This window comes from Gallus gallus, chromosome W (genome assembly GCF_016699485.2).
Source record: "Gallus gallus isolate bGalGal1 chromosome W, bGalGal1.mat.broiler.GRCg7b, whole genome shotgun sequence".
Classification (NCBI taxonomy): Eukaryota; Metazoa; Chordata; class Aves; order Galliformes; family Phasianidae; genus Gallus; species Gallus gallus.
This window is the reverse complement of record NC_052571.1, coordinates 8,177,817-8,198,092: the sequence shown is the minus strand read 5'-3', so window position 1 is coordinate 8,198,092 and position 20,276 is coordinate 8,177,817. Positions and strand designations below refer to the sequence as shown.

Genomic DNA, 20,276 nt, shown 5'->3' with positions numbered 1-20,276 from the left:
TGACCACACTGTTTTGTATATTTGTTGATTATACACCCCACTTTGGTCCTGTCCCTTTAACCCTTAAAGAGCTTCTTAACAAATACATCTTGAAGGCTCAAGACCATCAGGGGAAAATGTACAAAGTTAACCATCTGGATTTCACCTACCTTCTGACCTCGGTTCCTTTGGGACCAGGAAGTTTTTTTCTTTTGTTTTCCAGCTATGCCTCCTCTAACCTTGGTTCCTCTGGAACTGGGAAGTTCTTTCTCTTTTGTTTTCCAGATGCTAACAAACGCTGATCCTATTGCTGTGCCTCACAAGTTCCCTTCTCACTTTGCTCCTTTCCCTGGGATCCCTGTGGCGTCATTGGTGTCACTGTTTTGGGCAGGCATCTTTTTCAGATTGATATTTGTAATTACCTATGCTGACCTTATCACACCCGCTGGCTGGCCATGGTCCCATGCCCGTATTGGGCATACTGGGACTATGGGACCAAATTCTAATTCTAATAGAGGCTTAACCCTTTCAACTCTGGTTAAGCACAGTAATGAAATATATTCAGGAAATGAATGGGGCTGGGATACTACTGTCCGACTCCTCCAACTCCTGGGAGATGCAGGACAAAGGACAAAGAATAAAGGTAGGGGGTTGGATGCAACAACAAGTGACTTATACACATTGCAACACTCCTGCAATCTTCCCTATCAGCAACCAACCAGCGGCTCTTATCTGATGTATTATCTCAATGGGAAAGAACTAATATAAAAGACCACCAGTTAACTGTAGATGCACTTGCCATAACTCAAAATAACGTCTCCCTAGCTCTTAGACGTGGAAGGTAAAGGAAGCACTTTACTCACTGAAATTTGAAAGGTGATTTGGGAAAATGCAAATAAATTTGAAAGAGAATTTCAATCTTGATGGCATCCAGTTAATTTTACTTGTGAACCTGTTAATAACTATGCTACAGCTTTTGTCCTAACAATACGCAATGCTTCGGTATATACTGTAGGAGAGCGGCTCAGGGAGCAAGGATTTGTGAGCTCGAGTGCTATGTGCACAACCCAGGCTATGAGACCTTGAAGCTGTCAAAGCAGGAAGAAAAACTGAGGTTTCAGTTAAGATGAGGTGGTAGCTAGCCTGGGAAGCGATCAAGACTGCGGAATGCGAAGAACAGTGAAAAAAGCTGTGTGATGATTAATGCTGTACCAATAGCTAGCGAGCAAGACGTGTGATTTCAGTGTGCTAACCAATTATAAGTTGCCGTGTGTACCCTGTATTTTCGTATAAGTATGAGCTGATTCGGGCAATAAAGTAGGATTAGAAGTTTCCACCATTACTTCTGTGAAGACGCGTGGATTCATTCAGGCTGCCTTCCTTGAAGTGGCGCCCGAACAGGGACTCGTAATGATGAAATGATGCCGCTAATGTCTTTGTTGCGCGGTACCTCTCCGCAGGCTCCTGTGCATCTTTCTGCGGAGCAGCACCAGTGCCTCCAGGTGCTTGGCAACAAGCTTCTGTCTGCCTACGTGGATCGCCGCTTCCCGGACGTTCCCATTGGGGTGCTGGTTGTCAGTCATCCCGATTCCCCCTTCGCCCTGCTGTGTCAATGGTTGTTGTGCCATAAAGAAACGGGGGAAAGACTGCCCACTGACAACCCTCGAGGTGGCACAACAACAACAACAACAGCAGCAACAACAACAATGGCAGTGGCAACGATTGCGAAGGTGAAGGACACCGAACGGGTCAGCATTTTGGAGTGGATTTTCTTACCACATTCTCCGCCTAGGAGTGTCTGGGAACAGACGGCGGTATTAGCGTACCTAATAAAGAAAGCACAGCACCGGACAGTAGAAATCAGCGGGCAGGAACCAGCATTTATTAGTTTGCCCTTGAAAGTGGACATGCGGGAACGGATGCTGCGTAACTCTGAGCATCTACAGCATGCATTGCTAGGTTTTCCGGGTGCAATAAGTGACTGTTTTCCGACAGACCCGCACCTACTGGTCATAGCAAAGCAGCGTTGGCTAAGCCGCCCAAAGGTATCAGATAGGCCAATTGATGGCATGACTGTGTATTCTGATGCTGGAAAACGGACTTGTAAGGCGGCATGATGATCTTTAAGGTCTTTTCCAACAAAGCAATTCTATGCAAGCAACCATTATTACAGTTCAATTGCACATTAAGTCAAGATTTACTACCTGCCCTAATTGGAATGAATCTTGCTTTAGTGAAGAAATTACTGCAACATGATGATCTGCGCCAAGTGCTAGAACGCGTCCAAGATAATGAACAAAAAACCCTCTAATTACTGTTTACCATGATACAAAAGAGATGCACCATGTCCTGGAAAGGGTGAAGAAGGATGGAGAACAGCATTGGTGGGAAACACTTCCTGGATGGTTACCAACAGCAACAGGAATTTTTCGTTCCGTGCTTCACCCAGATGGGATCCTATTAATCCTAACATTGCTATGTTTATTGCTTGTAATCATATTATATGTGAGCGCCTGGCACATGCTAAAGCGGCTAACCTGACTTGAGTTACCCAAGGAATCCGGAAGTCGGCCTAGGTACTAGATTACTTCTCCTGGCCTCTTGGAGATCCATGGGTGAGGCAAGTTCTGTTATGCGCATTAGCAGCACTCGTGCTTTTATCTTGATTGATCCTTTGCTTTATGTGATTCTTATCTAAAGTACTGAATGTTCAATTATTGCATAAATCAAATTCAGAATTTGTACGTGTGCTTTTCCCTTTTCCCTTCATTCCCCTCAAAGCTTTTCTCCTTAGTACCACCACGGGACAGTGTAAACAAGCTTTGAGCCACTGTATGAACCCTTCTTTGTTTTTTTGGCTCAAAGCTTGCTTTCTGAGGCATTTCTTGCGATAAGACTCTGACTTAGGTGAGAGGTGGGCGTTGCCGTGCGGCAATCAACATCACCGTGTGGACAATTTTACATTTGAAATCATTTATTCGGAGCTGTTTGCCTCCGGAAGAGAGTGCTCAGGAGTGTTTACTGGCAGAAGATCTGGCCTGTGACTAAATAGCCCCAGCTTGGTATGGGAAAATTGGGGAATGATACCATCGTGTCCTGTGAAAAAACAGGATGCAGGTGGGCATCCCTGCTCCCTCTTATCTGCTGGCAAGGCCCGGAAGATGGGAACAAAGGAGTTTCTGCTGAGATCCCAGAGCCAGAAGCTGCCGCTCCAAGGAGAGCTGACTCAACCACTTTGGATTCGAGCTGTCACTCCTAAGAGAGCTGACTCAACCACTTTGGACTTATTTATAAGTTCGTACTGCTATTGGAAATTGTCGCCGTGGTCACCGTCGTCGTCAACAGAACACCACCACCCGACAACCCACCACTACTGAATCGAGACATCCTGTTAACCTACAAGCCTAAATATAATTAATGCTCAACATTATATTAAGTTTTCATAGCTAACTGGATCACTGGAAGAGAGGAAACAGTGCTCTTAAAAGTTTTAACTCGTAACTCTGCCAGACTGCACATCTCATTTGTTACGTTAACATACTTTAACATCCTAATGTTAAACTACACGTTCCTGAAGTAAAATAGGAATGTTATGTAAGGTGTTGTGAAGTACTTGAATTGAGGGGGGATTTGCTGCCTTGTAAGCTACCAGTGCATGTTCTTCTGTAAGGTAGTTCTGAGCAGTTCCTCAATATCCTGTTGTTACCAGTGCAGCGCTACACAGGGTTAGTGTTTAAGGCAGATATAGGTCTTGTAGTCTAGTGCTTCTCTCCCCTTCTGTTCCAACACATGGCACAAATCACATTTCTCAGTGGTGCAGACACTCACGTGTGAATTTTAAGCAAACCAAAATTGTAACTAGTGTGGTACTTTGCAGGCTATATAGCAGCTTCCATCCCTCTTCACTGCATCTAGAACCGAGGGAGACTTAAAAATCCCCTTCACTACAGCAAACAGATGAGACTCGCTATATTTTTTCCCTCATGTTTTCAGTAGTTAATGTATATGTTTTTACTTGTTTTCTTAAAAAAAGAAAAAAACAACACAACAAAAACAAAACAAAAAACACCTCCAAAACAGTTGAAGAACAAAAACTTAAAGGCAAGACCAAAGAGCTGTAAGATAAAGCAACATGCTTTGTTTTGAATGCCAAATCTACCTTAAGTTGCAGAATTACAACAACAACCGAGTGTATTTGTTCAGTTGACTCATTTTTGGGTAGATTTAAAACGTTCATAAGTGCTTTTAAGAAACAAAGACTCACTCGCTTGAAGTCATTCATATTTGTCGCTTGGACTGGAGTTCCAATAAACGTCAAGTATGTAATTCTTGTTGCCTCTTCATCACCGTGATTGGACTGGACAAACAACTAAAAAAAAATCCCAAAACACAAAAGCTAAGATAAACAGTCCACCCCTCAATTAACACATAACATGTTAGACACCCCAAATTTTTGAACTAACCAAATTAACGCTTTTTCCAGCCCTAAAGGCCTGGTTACCCTTGGGAGACACGATTATCCTCTTACTTTAAATAATGATTATATAGAATGCTATTATTTTCTATCGGTTTCATTAAAAATCCCCCACAGTTTGGAATGTTCCAGCTTCTATTTCCAATCTGAGACCACAATCAACAATCAAAACCAAGATATAAAAAGTCACAGTTCACCGTTCATTCAAATCTTACTTAAAATAAAGTTAAATACGAAGTCTTAACGGCTTCATTGATGAGGATAGTTTATTACTACAGTTTGTATGATTACGTGTTTTACAGCATAAACACTAAACCTGTAAAACTATATTAGCGATTGCTCTATGTACATGGCTTTGCAAGCACTACTTTTACTTTGTTACTTGTACTAAAACATCACGAGGTGGACAAAATGACTTTTTTTTCCTTTTATTTATTTATTTATTTTTTATTCTTAAACATACACTCTAGGTTTAGTTAGGAAACTGAAAAAGTTACTATGTAGCCCACAAGCAGAGTACAAACAAGCACAACTTCTATACAACCAGCTTATCACTTGCCTAGTATTTGCACATTATCCTGCCTAAAGCTAACACAGAATTTGATTAAAGAACAAATACATAACTTGTACTTAACAGCACAGCTCTGTGGAATATAAACCTATGCAATCAAACATCATTTAATTCAAGAGAGCATAAGTTTAGTTGTAAAGCTAAACCCACAGAAAGAAACTTTGAAAACAAAACTAAATAACTACACCACACTTAAAACAATCATCACTAAAACACTTGCTAAACATGAAAGTAGCCAACTAGTCTAAAATATAGTCCACAAACAACCACTTACACGCTTACTAGAAGCATTCATCACAGAAGACCAACCATCACAGTCTGTTATATAGTGGAGACACTTCAGCGTGTGCCAACCTCTTTCTCCTCTAAAAACATTCTAAAATCTTTGCCTTCAAACCAATTGTAGGGGAACTGCTAAGTCACAGCTTAAACTGGTGATTGAGCACCTGGTGAAGGGGTGTGGCTGGCCTGGGGAGCACAGGCAAATTGTTTGCACCTGTGTTCCCCCATGTGACCAGAAGGGGTGGAGCCACCCTGGGCTCATATAAGGGCCAGCCACAGAAGGGAGTGTATCTCTTGGATTTTGGTTGCTTTTTGTGGAGGAGTGTTGTATGGTTAGAGATTCCCCTTCACCAGCTGGCTGGGTTCCATTGTTCTTTCAGTGTATGATTATTAGCCTACTTGCAAACACTTTACCTGGTGTTGCCAAGAACCTGCCAGAAGCAGTTTTGCTTCTTTGTAAGCAGAGCGCTAATCTGTAATTGCTTCTAAGATTCGTAGCTCTTTGAGATTCCTCTCTTGAGCCTGTTGCGTGATTAGTGTAACTCACTTACTGTGTGTCTCGTCAACTGTATGATATGTGGTAGAGACTGTTCCCTTCTGAGCATCTAGCACAGGTAGTCAGGATGCCAAAGGGAGCTGCGCTTCAGTACCAGCCACTTCCAAGGCAGCTCAGATCCCTTCATAGAATGGTTTGGGATGGAAGGGACCTTTTTAAGATCATCTAGTTCTAACCCCTCTGCTATAGGCAGGGACGTCTCCTTCTAGACTCGATTGCTCAAAGCCCCATCCGGCCTGGCCTTGAATGTTTCTGGGGAGGGGGCGTTCACAACCTCACTGGGCAATCTGTTCCAGTGTCTCACTTCCCTCACAGTAAAGAATTTCTTCCTAACATCTAGTCTAAATATACCCTCTTCTAGTTAAAAACCACTTCCCCTTGTCCTGTTGCTACATGCCTTTATAAAAGTCCCTCCCCAGCTTCTCTGTAGGCCCCCTTCAGGTACTGGAAGGCCGCTATAAGGTCCCCCTGGAGTCTTCTCTTCTCCAGGCTGAAGAGCCCCAGCTCTCTCAGCCTGTCCTTGTAGGGGAGGTGTTCTAGCCCTCTGATTGTCTTTGTGGCCCTCCGCTGGGCCCGTTCCAACAACTCCATGTCCTTCTTGTGTTGGGGGCTCCAGAACTGGATGCGGAACTCCAGGTGGGGTCTCATGAGAGCAGAGCAGAGGGGGCGGACTCACCTCCCTCAACCTGCTGGTCACGCTTCTCTTGATGCAACCCAGGGTACAGTTGGCCTTCTGGGCTGCAAGCACGCGTTGCCAGCTCCTGTTGAATCTTTCATCAACTGACACCCACAAATCCTTCTCCTCAGGGCTGCTCTCAAGACATTCTCCGCCTAGCCTGTATCTGTGCTTGGGATTGCCCCAACCCAAGTGCAGGACTGCAGCACCTGATGCACGGACTCAGATGTGAATGATCCAAATCGTTTATTACAAGTTCTCACATCACTTATATACCTTCTCAAGTTTTCTTTTTCTAGCTTTCCCATCTGCCCCTACAACTTTCCCATCCACCTTTACATGTCAACAAAGCATTCTACAAACACTCTTCAACCGTTCATGCGGGCGCTTATCCAACCAGAGCCGTGAGCCGTTCTTTCTTCTTCTAGAGATGTCCTTGGTTCTCATGCTGTTTATCTTGCTACACAGCTGCTGTTCTGAACAGTTTTTCTTGAATTCCCACACAGGACCTTGCACTTGGCCTTGTTGATCTTCGTGGGGTTGGCATGGGCCCACCTCTCAAGCCTGTCCAGGTCCCTCTGGATAGCGTCCCTTCCCCTCTAGTGTGTCAACTACCCCACTCAGCTTGGTGTTGTCTGCAAACTTGCTGAGGGTGCACTCGATCCTGCTGTCCGTGTCACCTACAAAGATGTTAAATAGCACCGGTCCCAACGCCAATCCCTGAGGAACACCACTCATCACTGGTCTCTACTTGGACACCGAGCCATTGACTGCAACTCCCTGAGCACGGCCGTCCAGCCAATTCCTTATCCAGTGAGTGGTCCATCCATCAAATCCTTTTCTTTCCAATCTGGGGACCAGGATGTCATGTGGGACAGTGTCAAACACTTTGCACAAGTCCAGGTAGATGACATCAGTTGCTCTTCCTTTATCCACTGATACTGTAACTCCATCATAAAAGGCCACCAAGTTTGTCAGGCATGACTTGCCCTTGGTGAAACCATGTTGGTTACCACCAATCACCTCTTGTCTTTATTTTCCACGTGCCTTAGTAGGGCCTTCGGGAGGAGGATCTGCTCTATGATCTTGCCAGGCACAGAGGTGGCCTGTAGCTCCCTGGATCTTCTTTTTTTTTTTTTTTTTTTTTTTCTTTTTCCCTGGATTTTCTTTTCTTTTTTTTTTTTTTTTTTTGGAGGGGGGGGGGGGGTCTGGTACGATGCATGTTTTGGTTTTGGGAGAAAAACAACATTGATAGCACCAATGTTTCTAGATGTTCCTGAGCAGCTCTGTACAGTGTCAATGATGTTCTAGTTTCCTCAGCCTCTCCTACTGTCCTGCCAGCAAGGGGGCTGGGGGCATGAGGAGCTGGGAGGGGACAGAATCAGGACAGCTGACCTAAACTAGCCAAAGGGATTTTCCATATGATAAAATATCACGTGGAAGGTAAGTTTGAGGAAAAAAAGGGGTGGGGGGGGTGGGGTTCATTGGACAGCCTGCTGCTGCTCAGAGACTAGCTGGGCACTGATGTACAAGCAATTGCTTACTACCCACTCGTTAAATATATACCCCACTCGTTAAATATATACATGTATGTATAATTGTCATAACATTATTCCCTCTTCTTTTTTTCTACGCTAGTAAAGAGGTGTTTTGTTTTTACTTCTAAATCTCAACCCACAAGTTTTAATTTGTTTTCTTTTTCCAGTTCTACCCTCCGTCCTACTGGGAAGGGAGGAGGGAGTGAGCAACTGACTGTGTAGTGCTTAGTCACCTGTCAGGTTAAATCACAAGTCATTTTCTCACCCAATGTGAGACAAGAAGAATCGAGATAACAGCAGATCTGACCAGAGCATGTTAACACAGGGTTGCTGTGGCAGTTTGATAATCGCTAGTCATCATGCTAATAGTGTTATTATCTGTGGAGCTCCTTGAGAGTCTTTTTATGGAAGTGTACTGTTTAGCACCTTGCTCTTGCTGTTTATTTCCCCTGCTATGTTATTTTTCATCTGTGGGGGTTGGATTAAGATTTCTATTTTGCTATGCTGCACGGCCTTGCCTTACTTTATGATAAAATTGCTGGTCAGGAAACTAATCTGGCATCTGTACTCGACCTCCCAGTCATCTCTGGGCTTCAGGAACCGTATTCATGGAGACTATTGTTAATTGCACTCTTTGCTTCCTCTCCTGAAGGAGACACAGGCTATGGGGGGCAGGGAGACAATGGGCTATGGGGGAGATAGGCGAGGACATTTTCTGGCAGCTCTTCAGCCTCTCTTTCTCCTTCCCTCAAGTAGTTACAATAGCTCCTGAGAGTTTTGAATATCTGTGGGATGTTCAAACCAGTGTGTTCCTATTGCTGTGTGATGTGGATGTGTTCCAGGTTACGTTTAAGGTTAAACAATCACTTAGGAATATCACCCAGAGATCTACCCTGAGGTGGGATAGTTCTGAGTGGCAGGGAGCGCGGGATGGTATGGTCAGGGGCCTAGAGCGGTGGGCACCCCCCAGTGGTTTGGAACTTCACCCCTGAACAACTGCAGAATCAGGAAAAACTAGTAGAATACTTGGAAAAGATCTGCTGTCGTCCTGGCAATCCTACAGAGGCACAAATCACTGCAGTGTGCTGGGGCCTGGCCTATGCCTACTGAGCTCTGTTCAGTACTATTCAGCATCCTCCGGGGAAGAGAATACCTCTGGATCTGATGACAATGCAATGGACCCTCCAACCCCTGTGACAGACGCTGCAGCACCTCCAGTTCCTTCAACAGGTACTGCGTCTGCTCCAACTACTGCAATAGGCCAGGCAGTTATTCTAACTCTTCTGACAGGCTGTGCAGTCACCCCAGTTCTCACAATCAGCCCTATGGTCACTCCAGTCCCTGTGACAAGCCCCACAGTTCAACCAGAGAACCAACCAGTGCCAGTATCAGTTGCCTCTACAAGCAAGAGGAAAAAATGTCTACAAGAGTCAGAACACTTAGTAGGAGCTTCTCTCTTTGTTAAGTCAGAAGAAGAAGGTGAAGATGGAGCAAAGCCATCACAAAAATGGGAGGAGGAGGAAGAGACAGAAACCAGACTCCTGATGGTGCGTGAGCTGCAAGATTTGCAAAAAGATTGCAGCCATCAGCCAGGCAAGCACACTGCCAGCTGCTCTGGTGCTGGGATGGTGAGGCCAGTAGCCAGGACGGTAGCCAAGCAGTTGAGATTTCTTTCTAGGGAAAGTGGCATTGACAAAGCAATTGGAAAAGGGACACAGTCTTTCACCCTATGGCAGTGACTCTTGTCAGCTGTGAGGAAAAGATATCCTTTCAAGGAAGACCTGGTATGTAACCCAGGCATATGAACCACCATGGAGAAAGGTATTCAGTACTTGAGGGAATTAGCTGCAATAGAGATGATACGTGGAATTAATGTGGACATTAATACCAACACCCAAGATCCAGATGACATACGTACATGACCAGTGTGGCAGAGAATTGTACAGAATTGTTGTGGTTTAACCCAGCAGATGGCTCAGCAGACACACAGTCCTTTGCTCATTCCCCTCTTCCCAGTGGGATGGAGGAAGAGAATAAAATGAAAAAAACTCAAGTAGAACTTGTGGCTTGAGATAAGACAACTTACTAAGAGGGGGAAAAGGGAATACTTATGACTATATATAAATGTATATAACAAGTGATGCACAAGTAATTTCTTACCATCCCCCCAAGCAGCAGGGGAGAGAGAGAGAGAGAGAGAGAGAGATGAACTCCCACCTCCTTCAAAACTCCTTCCACTTGAAGTCATACGGTATGGAATATCCCTTTGGCCAGTTTAAGTCAGCTGTCCTAATTCTGTTCCCTTGCAGCTCCCTGGGTCCTTCACTGTGAATAGCCATGGCTCTGTACAATACTGCTTAGCAGCAACTATAAACATTGGTGTGTTATCAACATTGTTTATCTCCTAGAACCAAAACATAGCATCATACCAGACACTCTGAAGAAAACAATTCCATCCCAGCTGAAACTCAGACAGAAATGCACCGTCATCATATACCAGCACCCTGGCATGAGTGAACTGGAAAGAGAACAAAAGACCAACAGTGGGTGTAGTGGCTAGCTGTCATGGTTTTATGATTTTTGGTTATCGGGATTCCACATCATAACATCATGCAGTGTACTGGGAGTTAAAGAGCAAATGCTCTAGTTCCGGGTACTTGTCCAGAAGAGAAGAACTACGTTCCCCAGAAGACTGTTTGAGTACTGTTATCATTCCTGCTCAGGGGAACAGATATAAGGCCTGTAGGTCACCTGACCTGAGTCTGTCTTTCTTCTCGTCTCATCGTGCTCGCTTTCGGATCGTCTCGCTGCTGCTCCCGACTGCACGCAAGGCTTCAGTATTAGTGTAAGGCCTTTAGCTCTCGGACAATCCTTCTCTCAATTATATTTGATTTTATTAGCAATTATATTGAATTATATTGTATTATAGTGTGTTATCGTGCATTCTGATACTATATTTAGTAAATTAGTTTGTTTCTCCTCAGATCATTGCCACTGTTCTTTTTAATTATTCTTTATTGTGGGGGGTCCCCTGTTTCCCTTTTCCAGAGGTGCGGATTTTGCAAAAAAAAAAAAAAAATCCCTCCGCCCCACTAGTCATGGAACCGGGCTGGACCAGCTCGTAAACCGTCGACACTAGCCTACTTCAATACAGGCCTGTATCTCAGCTGTGGAGGAACTGGTTAATGGCTCCTCCATCTGTACAAACCAGTATTTCTTCCATTAGAAGTAAGCTTTCCTCTGCTTGAGAGTATATAGCAGGTGCATGCCATGTACCATCCTGTGGTTTTACCTGTGTGACCATGGAGAGAATATAATGAAGTGGGATGGAAAATCCACCTTGACCCTACAGGCACAGGTATGTGAGTTGCAGGGGAAAACAATTGCAAGAGAGGGTCCTTCCATGAAAATGGTGGCTCCGATTTCCAGCCGGCAGTTCTCCAGACAGGTAATGGTCCCATCTCATCTCTGAGGCTGACAACAAGCCTTCTGGTGCTCATACACAAGAGATGAGTAATTAATACAATAACCAGAACAGCTTTGCCTCCAGCCAGAATGGAGGAAAGGGACAATTAGGTTTATTGGACTGTGTGGATTCAATGGCCTAGCACATCAGAACCACGGGAGTATGAGACTCTAGTGGACGCTGGTGCACAATGTACCCTAATGCCATCAAGTTATAAAGGGGCAGAACCCATCTGTATCTCTGGAGCGACAGGGGGATCCCAAGAAATCTATTGTATGCTAAAGTGAGCCTAAATGGAATTGAGTGGCAAAAGCACCCCACTGTGACTGGCCCAGAGGCTCTGGTGCAACCTTGGTATATATTACCTTAGGAGAAGGTACTTCAAGGACCCAAAAAGGTAGCGGTGGGCTTTTGGTAGAGCTGCCTTGGAGATGGAAGACATTAAGCAGCTGTCTACCTTGCCTGGTCTCTCAGAGGATCCTTCTGTTGCGGGATTGCTAAGAGTAGAAGAACAGCAGGTGCCAAACACTACTATAATAGTGCACCAGTGGCAATATTGCACCAACTGGGACTCCCCGATTCTCATTCATTAGCTGATTCATCAACTGGAGAATCAAGGAGTAACCAGCAAGACTCACTCACCCTTCAATAGTCCCATGTGGCCAGTGGAAAAGTCCAGTGGGGAGTGGAGGCAACGATGGACTATCATGGCCTAAACTGTTTTTTATATATAAGTAATTGTCCTGTTGCCCTTTTTTCCCCACCCACCCCCCTTCCTTTTCTCTTAGTAAGTAGTTTTATCTCAGTCCATGAGTTCTACTTTGTTGCTTCCCTCCCCCCAGTTCTCTCCCCTGTTCACTGGGAAAAAGAGAAGTGAGCAAATGACTGTGTGGTGCTTAGATAGCTGTCAGGTTAAACCACAACCTACAGTAGGGGAAACTGCACGTGCACTGGATTTCTTTAAACTGCATTTCTTGCTTCCCCCTCTCAGAATGAAGGCAAGATTGCTTTCAAGAAGTTATGATAGTAAAAATGCAAGTTCTCCTGAAGAAGTGAAAATGGATCTTATCTCACATAACAGATCAGAGATATGGCACACACATGGCCTTCCTTCACCTTATACTGCAGAAATTCTTTCAGTGTGAACATATAGCATGCCATCAGTTGAGAACAACTAAGAACATTTGCAGTGAAATCAACATCATAATGCTTTAAACACCTATGAAGTTTTCAGCCTGCGCAGACCACAGAACCAGAGGTTTACTTACAGTTACACAGTTAACGTTCTGAAATTTAACATAGCGAAGCTGGACAATGCCATCTTCTTTAATATCATCTGGTGTTAGCTCCAGGGCTTGAGTTGGTTCACTTGTTTCTGCTTCTTCAAAATCCATAGATCGAGGAAGGTTGAATGCTCATCACTTTCATTAAGACATTCACAGCTAGCTTTATTGATAAATGCCATTAAATCCATCTGAAAGGAAAAAAAAAAAAAAAAAAAAACAGTGGAATTGCTGATTGTATATATCTGCCATAAAATCACCTGACAGTAGCAGGAATGAAATTCATTCTTCACTCAACTAAAAAAGCAAACAAACAAACCCCACAGAGAAAACCCCAGGGATTTAAATAGAAAGTTACAGGAACTTGTGGGATGGCAACCTAAAACACTCTTCTTACAGTTTTATTAGTTCCAGCACCTTTGACAGCAAAGCAAAATGCTCCAATTTAAAGTGCCAAGAGTCAAGTCAAATAGCACATCTGGTGTGTACCTCAAGTGGATTTGATACTAGGTGTGAACAGCCAATAATTTAAGTTGTAATATGTTAATTGCTACATAATACTGCGTGTCATAATTACTGTGGTTGTTATATACCTTGTTAACAGCAGTACAGTAAGAGCTACGCAAGCTAAAAAAAAAAAAAAAACTCTGATGGAACCAGAACTAGCTTCTGCATGCAGTAACCCAACACTGAGAGTCATCCCTCCTGCCCTGAAGGACTTATGACAGATGGAGCCCCAAGTCAAGGACTAAATGAACTCCATGGACAATTTACATGGATGGCCAATAGATCATGGAACTATATCTGTGTGTATACATCAAAAAGTAAGACAGATGATGGTAATTAGTTAGGATGTATGTAAAACTGTGGGACCTGAGCATGGTGTAAATGGTATGGAAAAGAGGTAGATGTTTCAGCTGGGGCAGTTGTTTTTCTTCATAGCGTTTGGTATGATGCTATGTTTTGGCTTTAGGAGAAAAACAATGTTGATAACACATCGATGTTTTAGTTGTTGCTAAGCAGTGCTGCACAGAGCCAAGGATGATTCAGCTTTTCATACTGTCCTGCCAGTGAGGGGCTAGGGGAAGGGGGGGGAATAAATCAGGACAGTTGACCTAAACTGGCCAAAGGGATACTCCATACTATATGACAACATGCAAAATACTATCAAATTGAGGGGAGTTGGCTGAGAGAAGGGCTGCTGCTCAGGGACTGACTGGGCATCAGTTGGCATGTGGTGAGCAATTGTGCCGTGCATCACTTTTTCTTTGCATATATATATGTACATATATATATATAATCATTACTGTTATTTCTCTCTTCCTTTTCTTAGTAGATTGAAATAAAAACTATTCACAAGTTCTATTCTTTATTTTCAATTTTCTCCTGCATCCCACTGGAAGGAGGGGGAGCAACCAAAGGGCTAGGCAGCATTCAGCTGCTGTAATTAGCAACTACGGTTGGACTAGATGATCTTAGAGGTCTTCTCCAACCTCAATGATCCTAAATAATTCTATGAGAAAAAAAAAATGGCTACAAAAGTCAGGTGGTTAAGTAAGAAAAAGAGCTCCTACTCAGATGGAAAAAGATGACAAAGCACTGGTTCAACAGCTGGAAGAAGGGGAGGAGGGAGATGAACTCAAAAAGAGACAGAAACCACCTGACCCCTAATGCTGGGTGAGCTTCAAGATATATGAAAAGATTTCAGCTGTCATCCCAGCAAGTACATTGCTACCTGGCTGCTTCAGTGCTGGAATAGCTCTGTAAAGATGGCCCCTCTCACTTTTAGCCTGTTCCCCTCCTCCCCGAGTTAGATGCAGTAGCTCTCCCAGAAGCGTGCCGTGCTGCGCCGCAGCGCATTCTGGGCTCTTCTTCCTGCCGTGACGCTGCAGATAGAATCTGGTGCCGCCTGTGTGGTGCTCTCTGTTTCATCTTCCGATGAGGATGGTGGGCGTAAAGCTGATCGTCAACGACACCGAGTTCCAGCCTGAGCTGAGTGCGGTCGGGTCCCGCCTGGCCGTGGTGAAATTCACCATGCGGGGGTGAGTGGCGCCGTGAAGCGCAGGGTCCGGCCTGCCGGAGCGCTGGATCAACGTGGTCCTGGGGCCGTGCTGGGGGCGGGTAGCGGCGGCGAAATCCTGGGGCTATCGTCATGTCCGAGCTGTCAGTGTCTGTACGCCCTTAAATCCTTCAGTTTCTTGTTGAACTCTTTAGTGTGCTTTCTAAGGCTGCGCGGAGCCTCAGGCACTCAAATGGAGGCATGCTCAGCAGCTGCTGGCTGTGTGAGCACTGTCACTGCGCATACCGTGGGCTCTGGGTGCTGCTCCTAAGCCGCTCTGCTCTGGAGTGCTTCAGCCTTACCCTGTGGTGATGATTTTTGCAGTCCTCGTGCATGTTCATGTGAATATATTTTGGCTGTAGACTAGCCAATATGCCCAACTCTGGTCAGATTACAGGTATGATGTCCTATAGGTGTGCCTTGCTATGCAGTTAGAGATTTGTGTCCTTTCTCAGACTGAGGAAGGGAAGGGAGATGCTGAAGGTCAGTCAGCAGGTTGGCATTGGCAGAGCCCTCTGCTTGAGTTAGGGCAGATGACTGTGCTGCTGCAGTTTCTGCTGCTGCTTTCTGGTTTGCTTCTTCATTGCTTTTTGCACAAGTTGAGTTGTAAGAATATTCCTTTGTCAGGATAGCTGTATCTGTATGCTCTGTGGGTGTTGACAAAGCAGTGCTCATTAACAAATGTGTGTTCTCAGCCAAGATGATGGCAGTTATGTTGGTATTGTTACAGTAAATAGTGTAACACTGGTGATCCCTGTTACATAGCAAAACTTCCTTGAAGGGATATCTTTAACTCATGGCTGACTAGAGTCGCTGCCATAGGGTAAAGGCCTGTGTCCCTTTTCCAATTACTTTGTCAATGCCACTTTACCTGAAAAGAGATTACAACTGCTTGCTGTGCTGCCTGCCAAGTCCAGGCAGCTGGCACCAGCATCCCAGCACTGGAGCAGCCAGGTAGCAATGTGCTTGCTGGGATGACAGCTGAAATCTTTTCATATATCTTGAAGCTCACCCAGCATTAGGGGTCAGGTGGTTTCTGTCTCTTTTTGAGTTCATCTCCCTCCTCCCCTTCTTCCAGCTGTTGAACCAGTGCTTTGTCATCTTTTTCCATCTGAGTAGGAGCTCTTTTTCTTACTTAACCACCTGACTTTTGTAGCCATTTTTTTTTCTCATAGAATTATTTAGAATCATTGAGGTTGGAGAAGACCTCTAAGATCATCTAGTCCAACCGTAGTTGCTAATTACAGCAGCTGAATGCTGCCTAGCCCTTTGGTTGCTCCCCCTCCTTCCAGTGGGATGCAGGAGAAAATTGAAAATAAAGAATAGAACTTGTGAATAGTTTTTATTTCAATCTACTAAGAAAAGGAAGAGAGAAATAACAGTAATGATTATATATATATATGTACATATATATATGCAAAGAAAAAGTGATGCACGGCACAATTGCTCACCACATGCCAACTGATGCCCAGTCAGTCCCTGAGCAGCAGCCCTTCTCTCAGCCAACTCCCCTCAATTTGATAGTATTTTGCATGTTGTCATATAGTATGGAGTATCCCTTTGGCCAGTTTAGGTCAACTGTCCTGATTTATTCCCCCCCCTTCCCCTAGCCCCTCACTGGCAGGACAGTATGAAAAGCTGAATCATCCTTGGCTCTGTGCAGCACTGCTTAGCAACAACTAAAACATCGATGTGTTATCAACATTGTTTTTCTCCTAAAGCCAAAACATAGCATCATACCAAACGCTATGAAGAAAAACAACTGCCCCAGCTGAAACATCTACCTCTTTTCCATACCATTTACACCATGCTCAGGTCCCACAGTTTTACATACATCCTAACTAATTACCATCATCTGTCTTACTTTTTGATGTATACACACAGATATAGTTCCATGATCTATTGGCCATCCATGTAAATTGTCCATGGAGTTCATTTAGTCCTTGACTTGGGGCTCCATCTGTCATAAGTCCTTCAGGGCAGGTGTTGCCTTTCGCAGGCAACCGTGATGTTCGTTGCTTAGGGGAGCCTGCGGCTTGGCCACATACCGAGGTGACACCAATATGATGAGCGGTAAAATGGCCTCTATTCACTACTAAACACAGCTTATATTACATTTTTATCTACAAAACCGTGCTGTCATGTCCCACTCTGATTGGTTCATACCAGACAACACCGTGCCCTATTTGGCCATCTCCACATTCTTTTCTCATTCTTCTTCTTCTCCTGTTTTCTCTGCATCAAGGTCAGCACGATAGCACTGTCTCTCTATGCTTAGGGAGAGGCCTGTCCCGTACATCCCGTGCCCCCGCAAGACGCTTACTACAACATCTCCCCCTCCCTAAGCTATATACTACTTACACACACGCCTAACCCGTACATCGCGAAGCAGCGCAAAACGCCTAATCCTAAATATATTTTAGCACACTATTCCTACTACTTTCTACAATTCTTAAGCAAACATCAGAGCAACAGGGAATCCTTTCCCGTGCTCGGCCAAGCCTTGCCCCGTTACAGCACGAACGCAACAACCTAAACCCTTCTACAACTTTTCACGCAGTCTATGATACTCAATCTGATAGTCAAAAGTCTTGTCCATAATTCGCTGAAGGCAGTTCTACAAGCATCCTGCAAAGCGTGGAAGACAGATTAGAATACACACAAAGATTGCAAACCCTATTGCGAAAACCTTAAGCAATTGCTTTAACCATGAACCCGTTCCCCCAAACACTCTGTTCAGCCAGTTCTCAAAGGGATCACGCTCTTCTTTAATCTTCTGCAGATGTTATTGTGTCCATTGTAGTTGTTTGCAACACGCTGTAATCGCCAGGGACACCATAAACATCGGCAACATTGGAAGTGTCAGCGTTGCAGGTGTAGTGCTCCTCTTGATGAATGGTTCTTGATCCCATCGTCTGTCCCTCAGTTGTTCTGGAGTTGGCTTCGGTTTGCCAACGAAGAATTTCTGTAGAAAACTCGCACCTAGACTCAGTTTTTGCAGATATGTTACTTATATCTGGTATTACTTTTCATGATGGTACCCACAGAATTTTTCCCAGATTCATGATGTTTAACTGCCACATACCCGATGACTGATACCCTTTAGCAATCCCTTCCTGTGATCAGGAGGCCCTTACTGGCCTCCCCCACAGGGGCACTGTACTCTAACATGGCCATACTGGCCGTATCGGAAACACAGCCCTTGCTGCTGCATCGATCTTTGCTGTCGCGGGCCAACAGCTACTACAATAGCTGTGGCTAGCCCTTCATTAGTTAAATGAGCCACCTTGAGCTTATCTAAGACATACTGAATAACTTCTCCCGGGGTATTAAGCATACTTCGGCCGGCTCGCAGCAATGCCTTAACATTGTCATGCGATTTCTGCTGCAAGCAGTCAATGATCACTGGCCCTTGGGCTGGTTCCAGGAGATCAGACCCCTCTGCAGCAGCTAAAAGCCTGTCTGTAAAGCTTTGAAAGGATTCATTCGGGCCCTGGGTAATATCTGTGCACGGGGTAGGTGGTTCGGCCTTATGCACAAGTTTATTAAACGCTTCCACCATTGCATCTGTGGCTGCTATTAGCTCCCCTGGCCTTAGTCTCGCTAGCTGGCCCTGGGGCGAAGCCACTCCCACGGCCTTCCCTGAAAGCCGCTGTATGCCGGTCCCATGCAGGGAGCGGCGCGGGCCGACCCCTGTCGCCCCGGCACGGCCCCCCAACTCGGCCATCCAGTCTGTCTCCCATAACGTATACTGAACCAGCCTGAGCACCATACGCATTAAGTTTGTGATGTCACGGGGGAGGAGAGGCCCCAGTGCAGCCAAAGTTTGTAGTGCATTTAATGTCAGAGGCGATTTCAGGCCTCTTTTATCCATAAATTCCACCAGGCGCGTAACACCCCCGGGGTCAGGCGGCACCCATTCGGGACCACGATCACTCACAATCACCCGGAATGCCTCTGGAACTATACCCTTTCCCAAAGCCTCCGATCTAATCCCATTCCAGTCCGTCATTTGATCCCTCCCCCTGCACTCAAAGCCAGTCCCTTCTTTCTCCTCTACACTATCACTCGCACTACCGCCCCTGGGAGTGACCAGAGACGGTGGGCTATGCCCCCTGTCCGCATTGGACGGACCTTTCGTCTGGTCCCTCCCCATGTGGGCACTAAGTTGATCCTGCCCATGTAGATCACAGCTTCCTCCGCCCCCTTGAGTCAGGTAACACTGACGTAATTCTGATAAAGGATACAACGTTCCGCCTGAGGGGTTCGGATACGGGGGAGGGGGACGAGACAACAAACTTTCACTCTCTTGTTGTTTGTCTTCTTTTGAACTGAGCGCAGTCGGCTCAGCCGGCGCCATCTCGCCAACGGTCATTGGCGGCTCCGTCTCCTCTCGGCCCCTGCAAGAAACTGCTACCGAGTCCCCATCGGACCCGACCGGGTCCTTTGTCTCGCCTCCTCCGCCGAGACCCAAAAGGTATCGAGCCTCTGCCAATACCTTTCCCTCTACTCTGGCCGCTTTCAACGCCCCCAGTATCAGACCCCAAGTTTTTAACTCCGCTGTTTTCTGAGTGACCATTGCTCGTTGGGATAAGGCAGCGGTAATCGAATCCCAATTATTGTGGTCACAAATATCGTGGGGCGATGTTAACAGCCCCTCCCTCTCAAGCAACGAGAGGACCGCATCAATCTCCTGAGAAGGAGCATGCTTCCCGTGATAGGTCTTACACGCGTGAGCGATCACCTTTATGACGGTTTCCATGTCGCCTCCAATCCTCCTCCCGATTGAGACCAGGATCCCAGGCTCTTCTCCGGTGTGATTCCGGAGGCTATATCCGTCGCTCGTCCGCGACCTCTGCCGACAGAGGGGTGACTGCAGATTCCCTCTGTCCCCAGGCTCGTCCCCGGGCTTCCACCGCCCAGCAAGTGCTAACGCCCCGCGGTGGGCTCCTGCCCCGTCAAGCAGACAGCCGAGTCGTTCCCCTAAGCATCACGTCGGGGTCACCACTTGTTGCCTTTCGCAGGCAACCGTGATGTTCGTTGCTTAGGGGAGCCTGCGGCTTGGCCACATACCGAGGTGACACCAATATGATGAGCGGTAAAATGGCCTCTATTCACTACTAAACACAGCTTATATTACATTTTTACCTACAAAACCGTGCTGTCATGTCCCACTCTGATTGGTTCATACCAGACAACACCGTGCCCTATTTGGCCGTCTCCACATTCTTTTCTCATTCTTCTTCTTCTCCTGTTTTCTCTGCATCAAGGTCAGCACGATAGCACTGTCTCTCTATGCTTAGGGAGAGGCCTGTCTCGTACATCCCGTGCCCCCGCAAGACGCTTACTACAACAGCAGGAGGGATGACTCTCAGTGTTGGGTTACTGCATG

At 45.7% G+C, this 20,276-nt stretch overlaps 4 protein-coding genes across 8 annotated transcripts in view; 2 read left to right on the top strand and 2 right to left on the bottom strand.

Moving 5' to 3' along the window:
• Window positions 1-19,993, bottom strand: part of LOC121108216 (thioredoxin-like protein 1) — a 41,887-nt gene extending 21,894 nt beyond the window's left edge. Inside the window, exons 1-3 of one of the 2 annotated variants that reach the window (XM_040655264.2) lie at window positions 19,629-19,993; window positions 12,811-13,016; window positions 4,244-4,348 (exon numbers count right to left, since the gene is read on the bottom strand). In XM_040655264.2, the coding sequence (XP_040511198.1) occupies window positions 4,244-4,348; window positions 12,811-12,936 (231 nt within the window). In that variant the 5' untranslated portion in view covers window positions 12,937-13,016; window positions 19,629-19,993. Of the gene's footprint in view, window positions 1-4,243; window positions 4,349-12,810; window positions 13,017-14,560; window positions 14,689-19,628 lie in introns of those variants that run through there. The other variant, XM_046905154.1, reaches the window with a different exon arrangement.
• LOC121108215 lies at window positions 1,136-4,708 on the top strand. The gene has a single exon (XM_040655263.1). The coding sequence runs from the start codon at window positions 1,398-1,400 to the stop codon at window positions 2,094-2,096; it is 699 nt and encodes a 232-aa protein (XP_040511197.1). The 5' UTR covers window positions 1,136-1,397; the 3' UTR covers window positions 2,097-4,708.
• Window positions 14,698-20,276, top strand: part of LOC107049459 (thioredoxin-like protein 1) — a 45,791-nt gene continuing 40,212 nt past the window's right edge. For all 4 annotated transcript variants that reach the window (XM_040655259.2, XM_040655261.2, XM_040655258.2 and 1 more), the window contains exon 1: window positions 14,698-14,867. In XM_040655259.2, coding sequence (XP_040511193.1) covers window positions 14,764-14,867 — 104 coding nt within the window. In that variant the 5' untranslated portion in view covers window positions 14,698-14,763. The remainder of the gene's footprint in view (window positions 14,868-20,276) is intronic.
• LOC121108213 lies at window positions 16,214-19,993 on the bottom strand. Its single transcript, XM_040655257.2, has one exon. It carries the CDS (start codon window positions 19,644-19,646, stop codon window positions 18,018-18,020), a length of 1,629 nt encoding a protein of 542 aa, XP_040511191.1. The 5' UTR covers window positions 19,647-19,993; the 3' UTR covers window positions 16,214-18,017.

Bases quoted from the DNA above. Each gene is read 5' to 3' on its own strand.
- LOC121108215 (XM_040655263.1), top strand. From the start codon at position 1,398: ATGATGCCGCTAATGTCTTTGTTGCGCGGTACCTCTCCGCAGGCTCCT.
- LOC121108213 (XM_040655257.2), bottom strand. From the start codon at position 19,646: ATGGAAACCGTCATAAAGGTGATCGCTCACGCGTGTAAGACCTATCAC.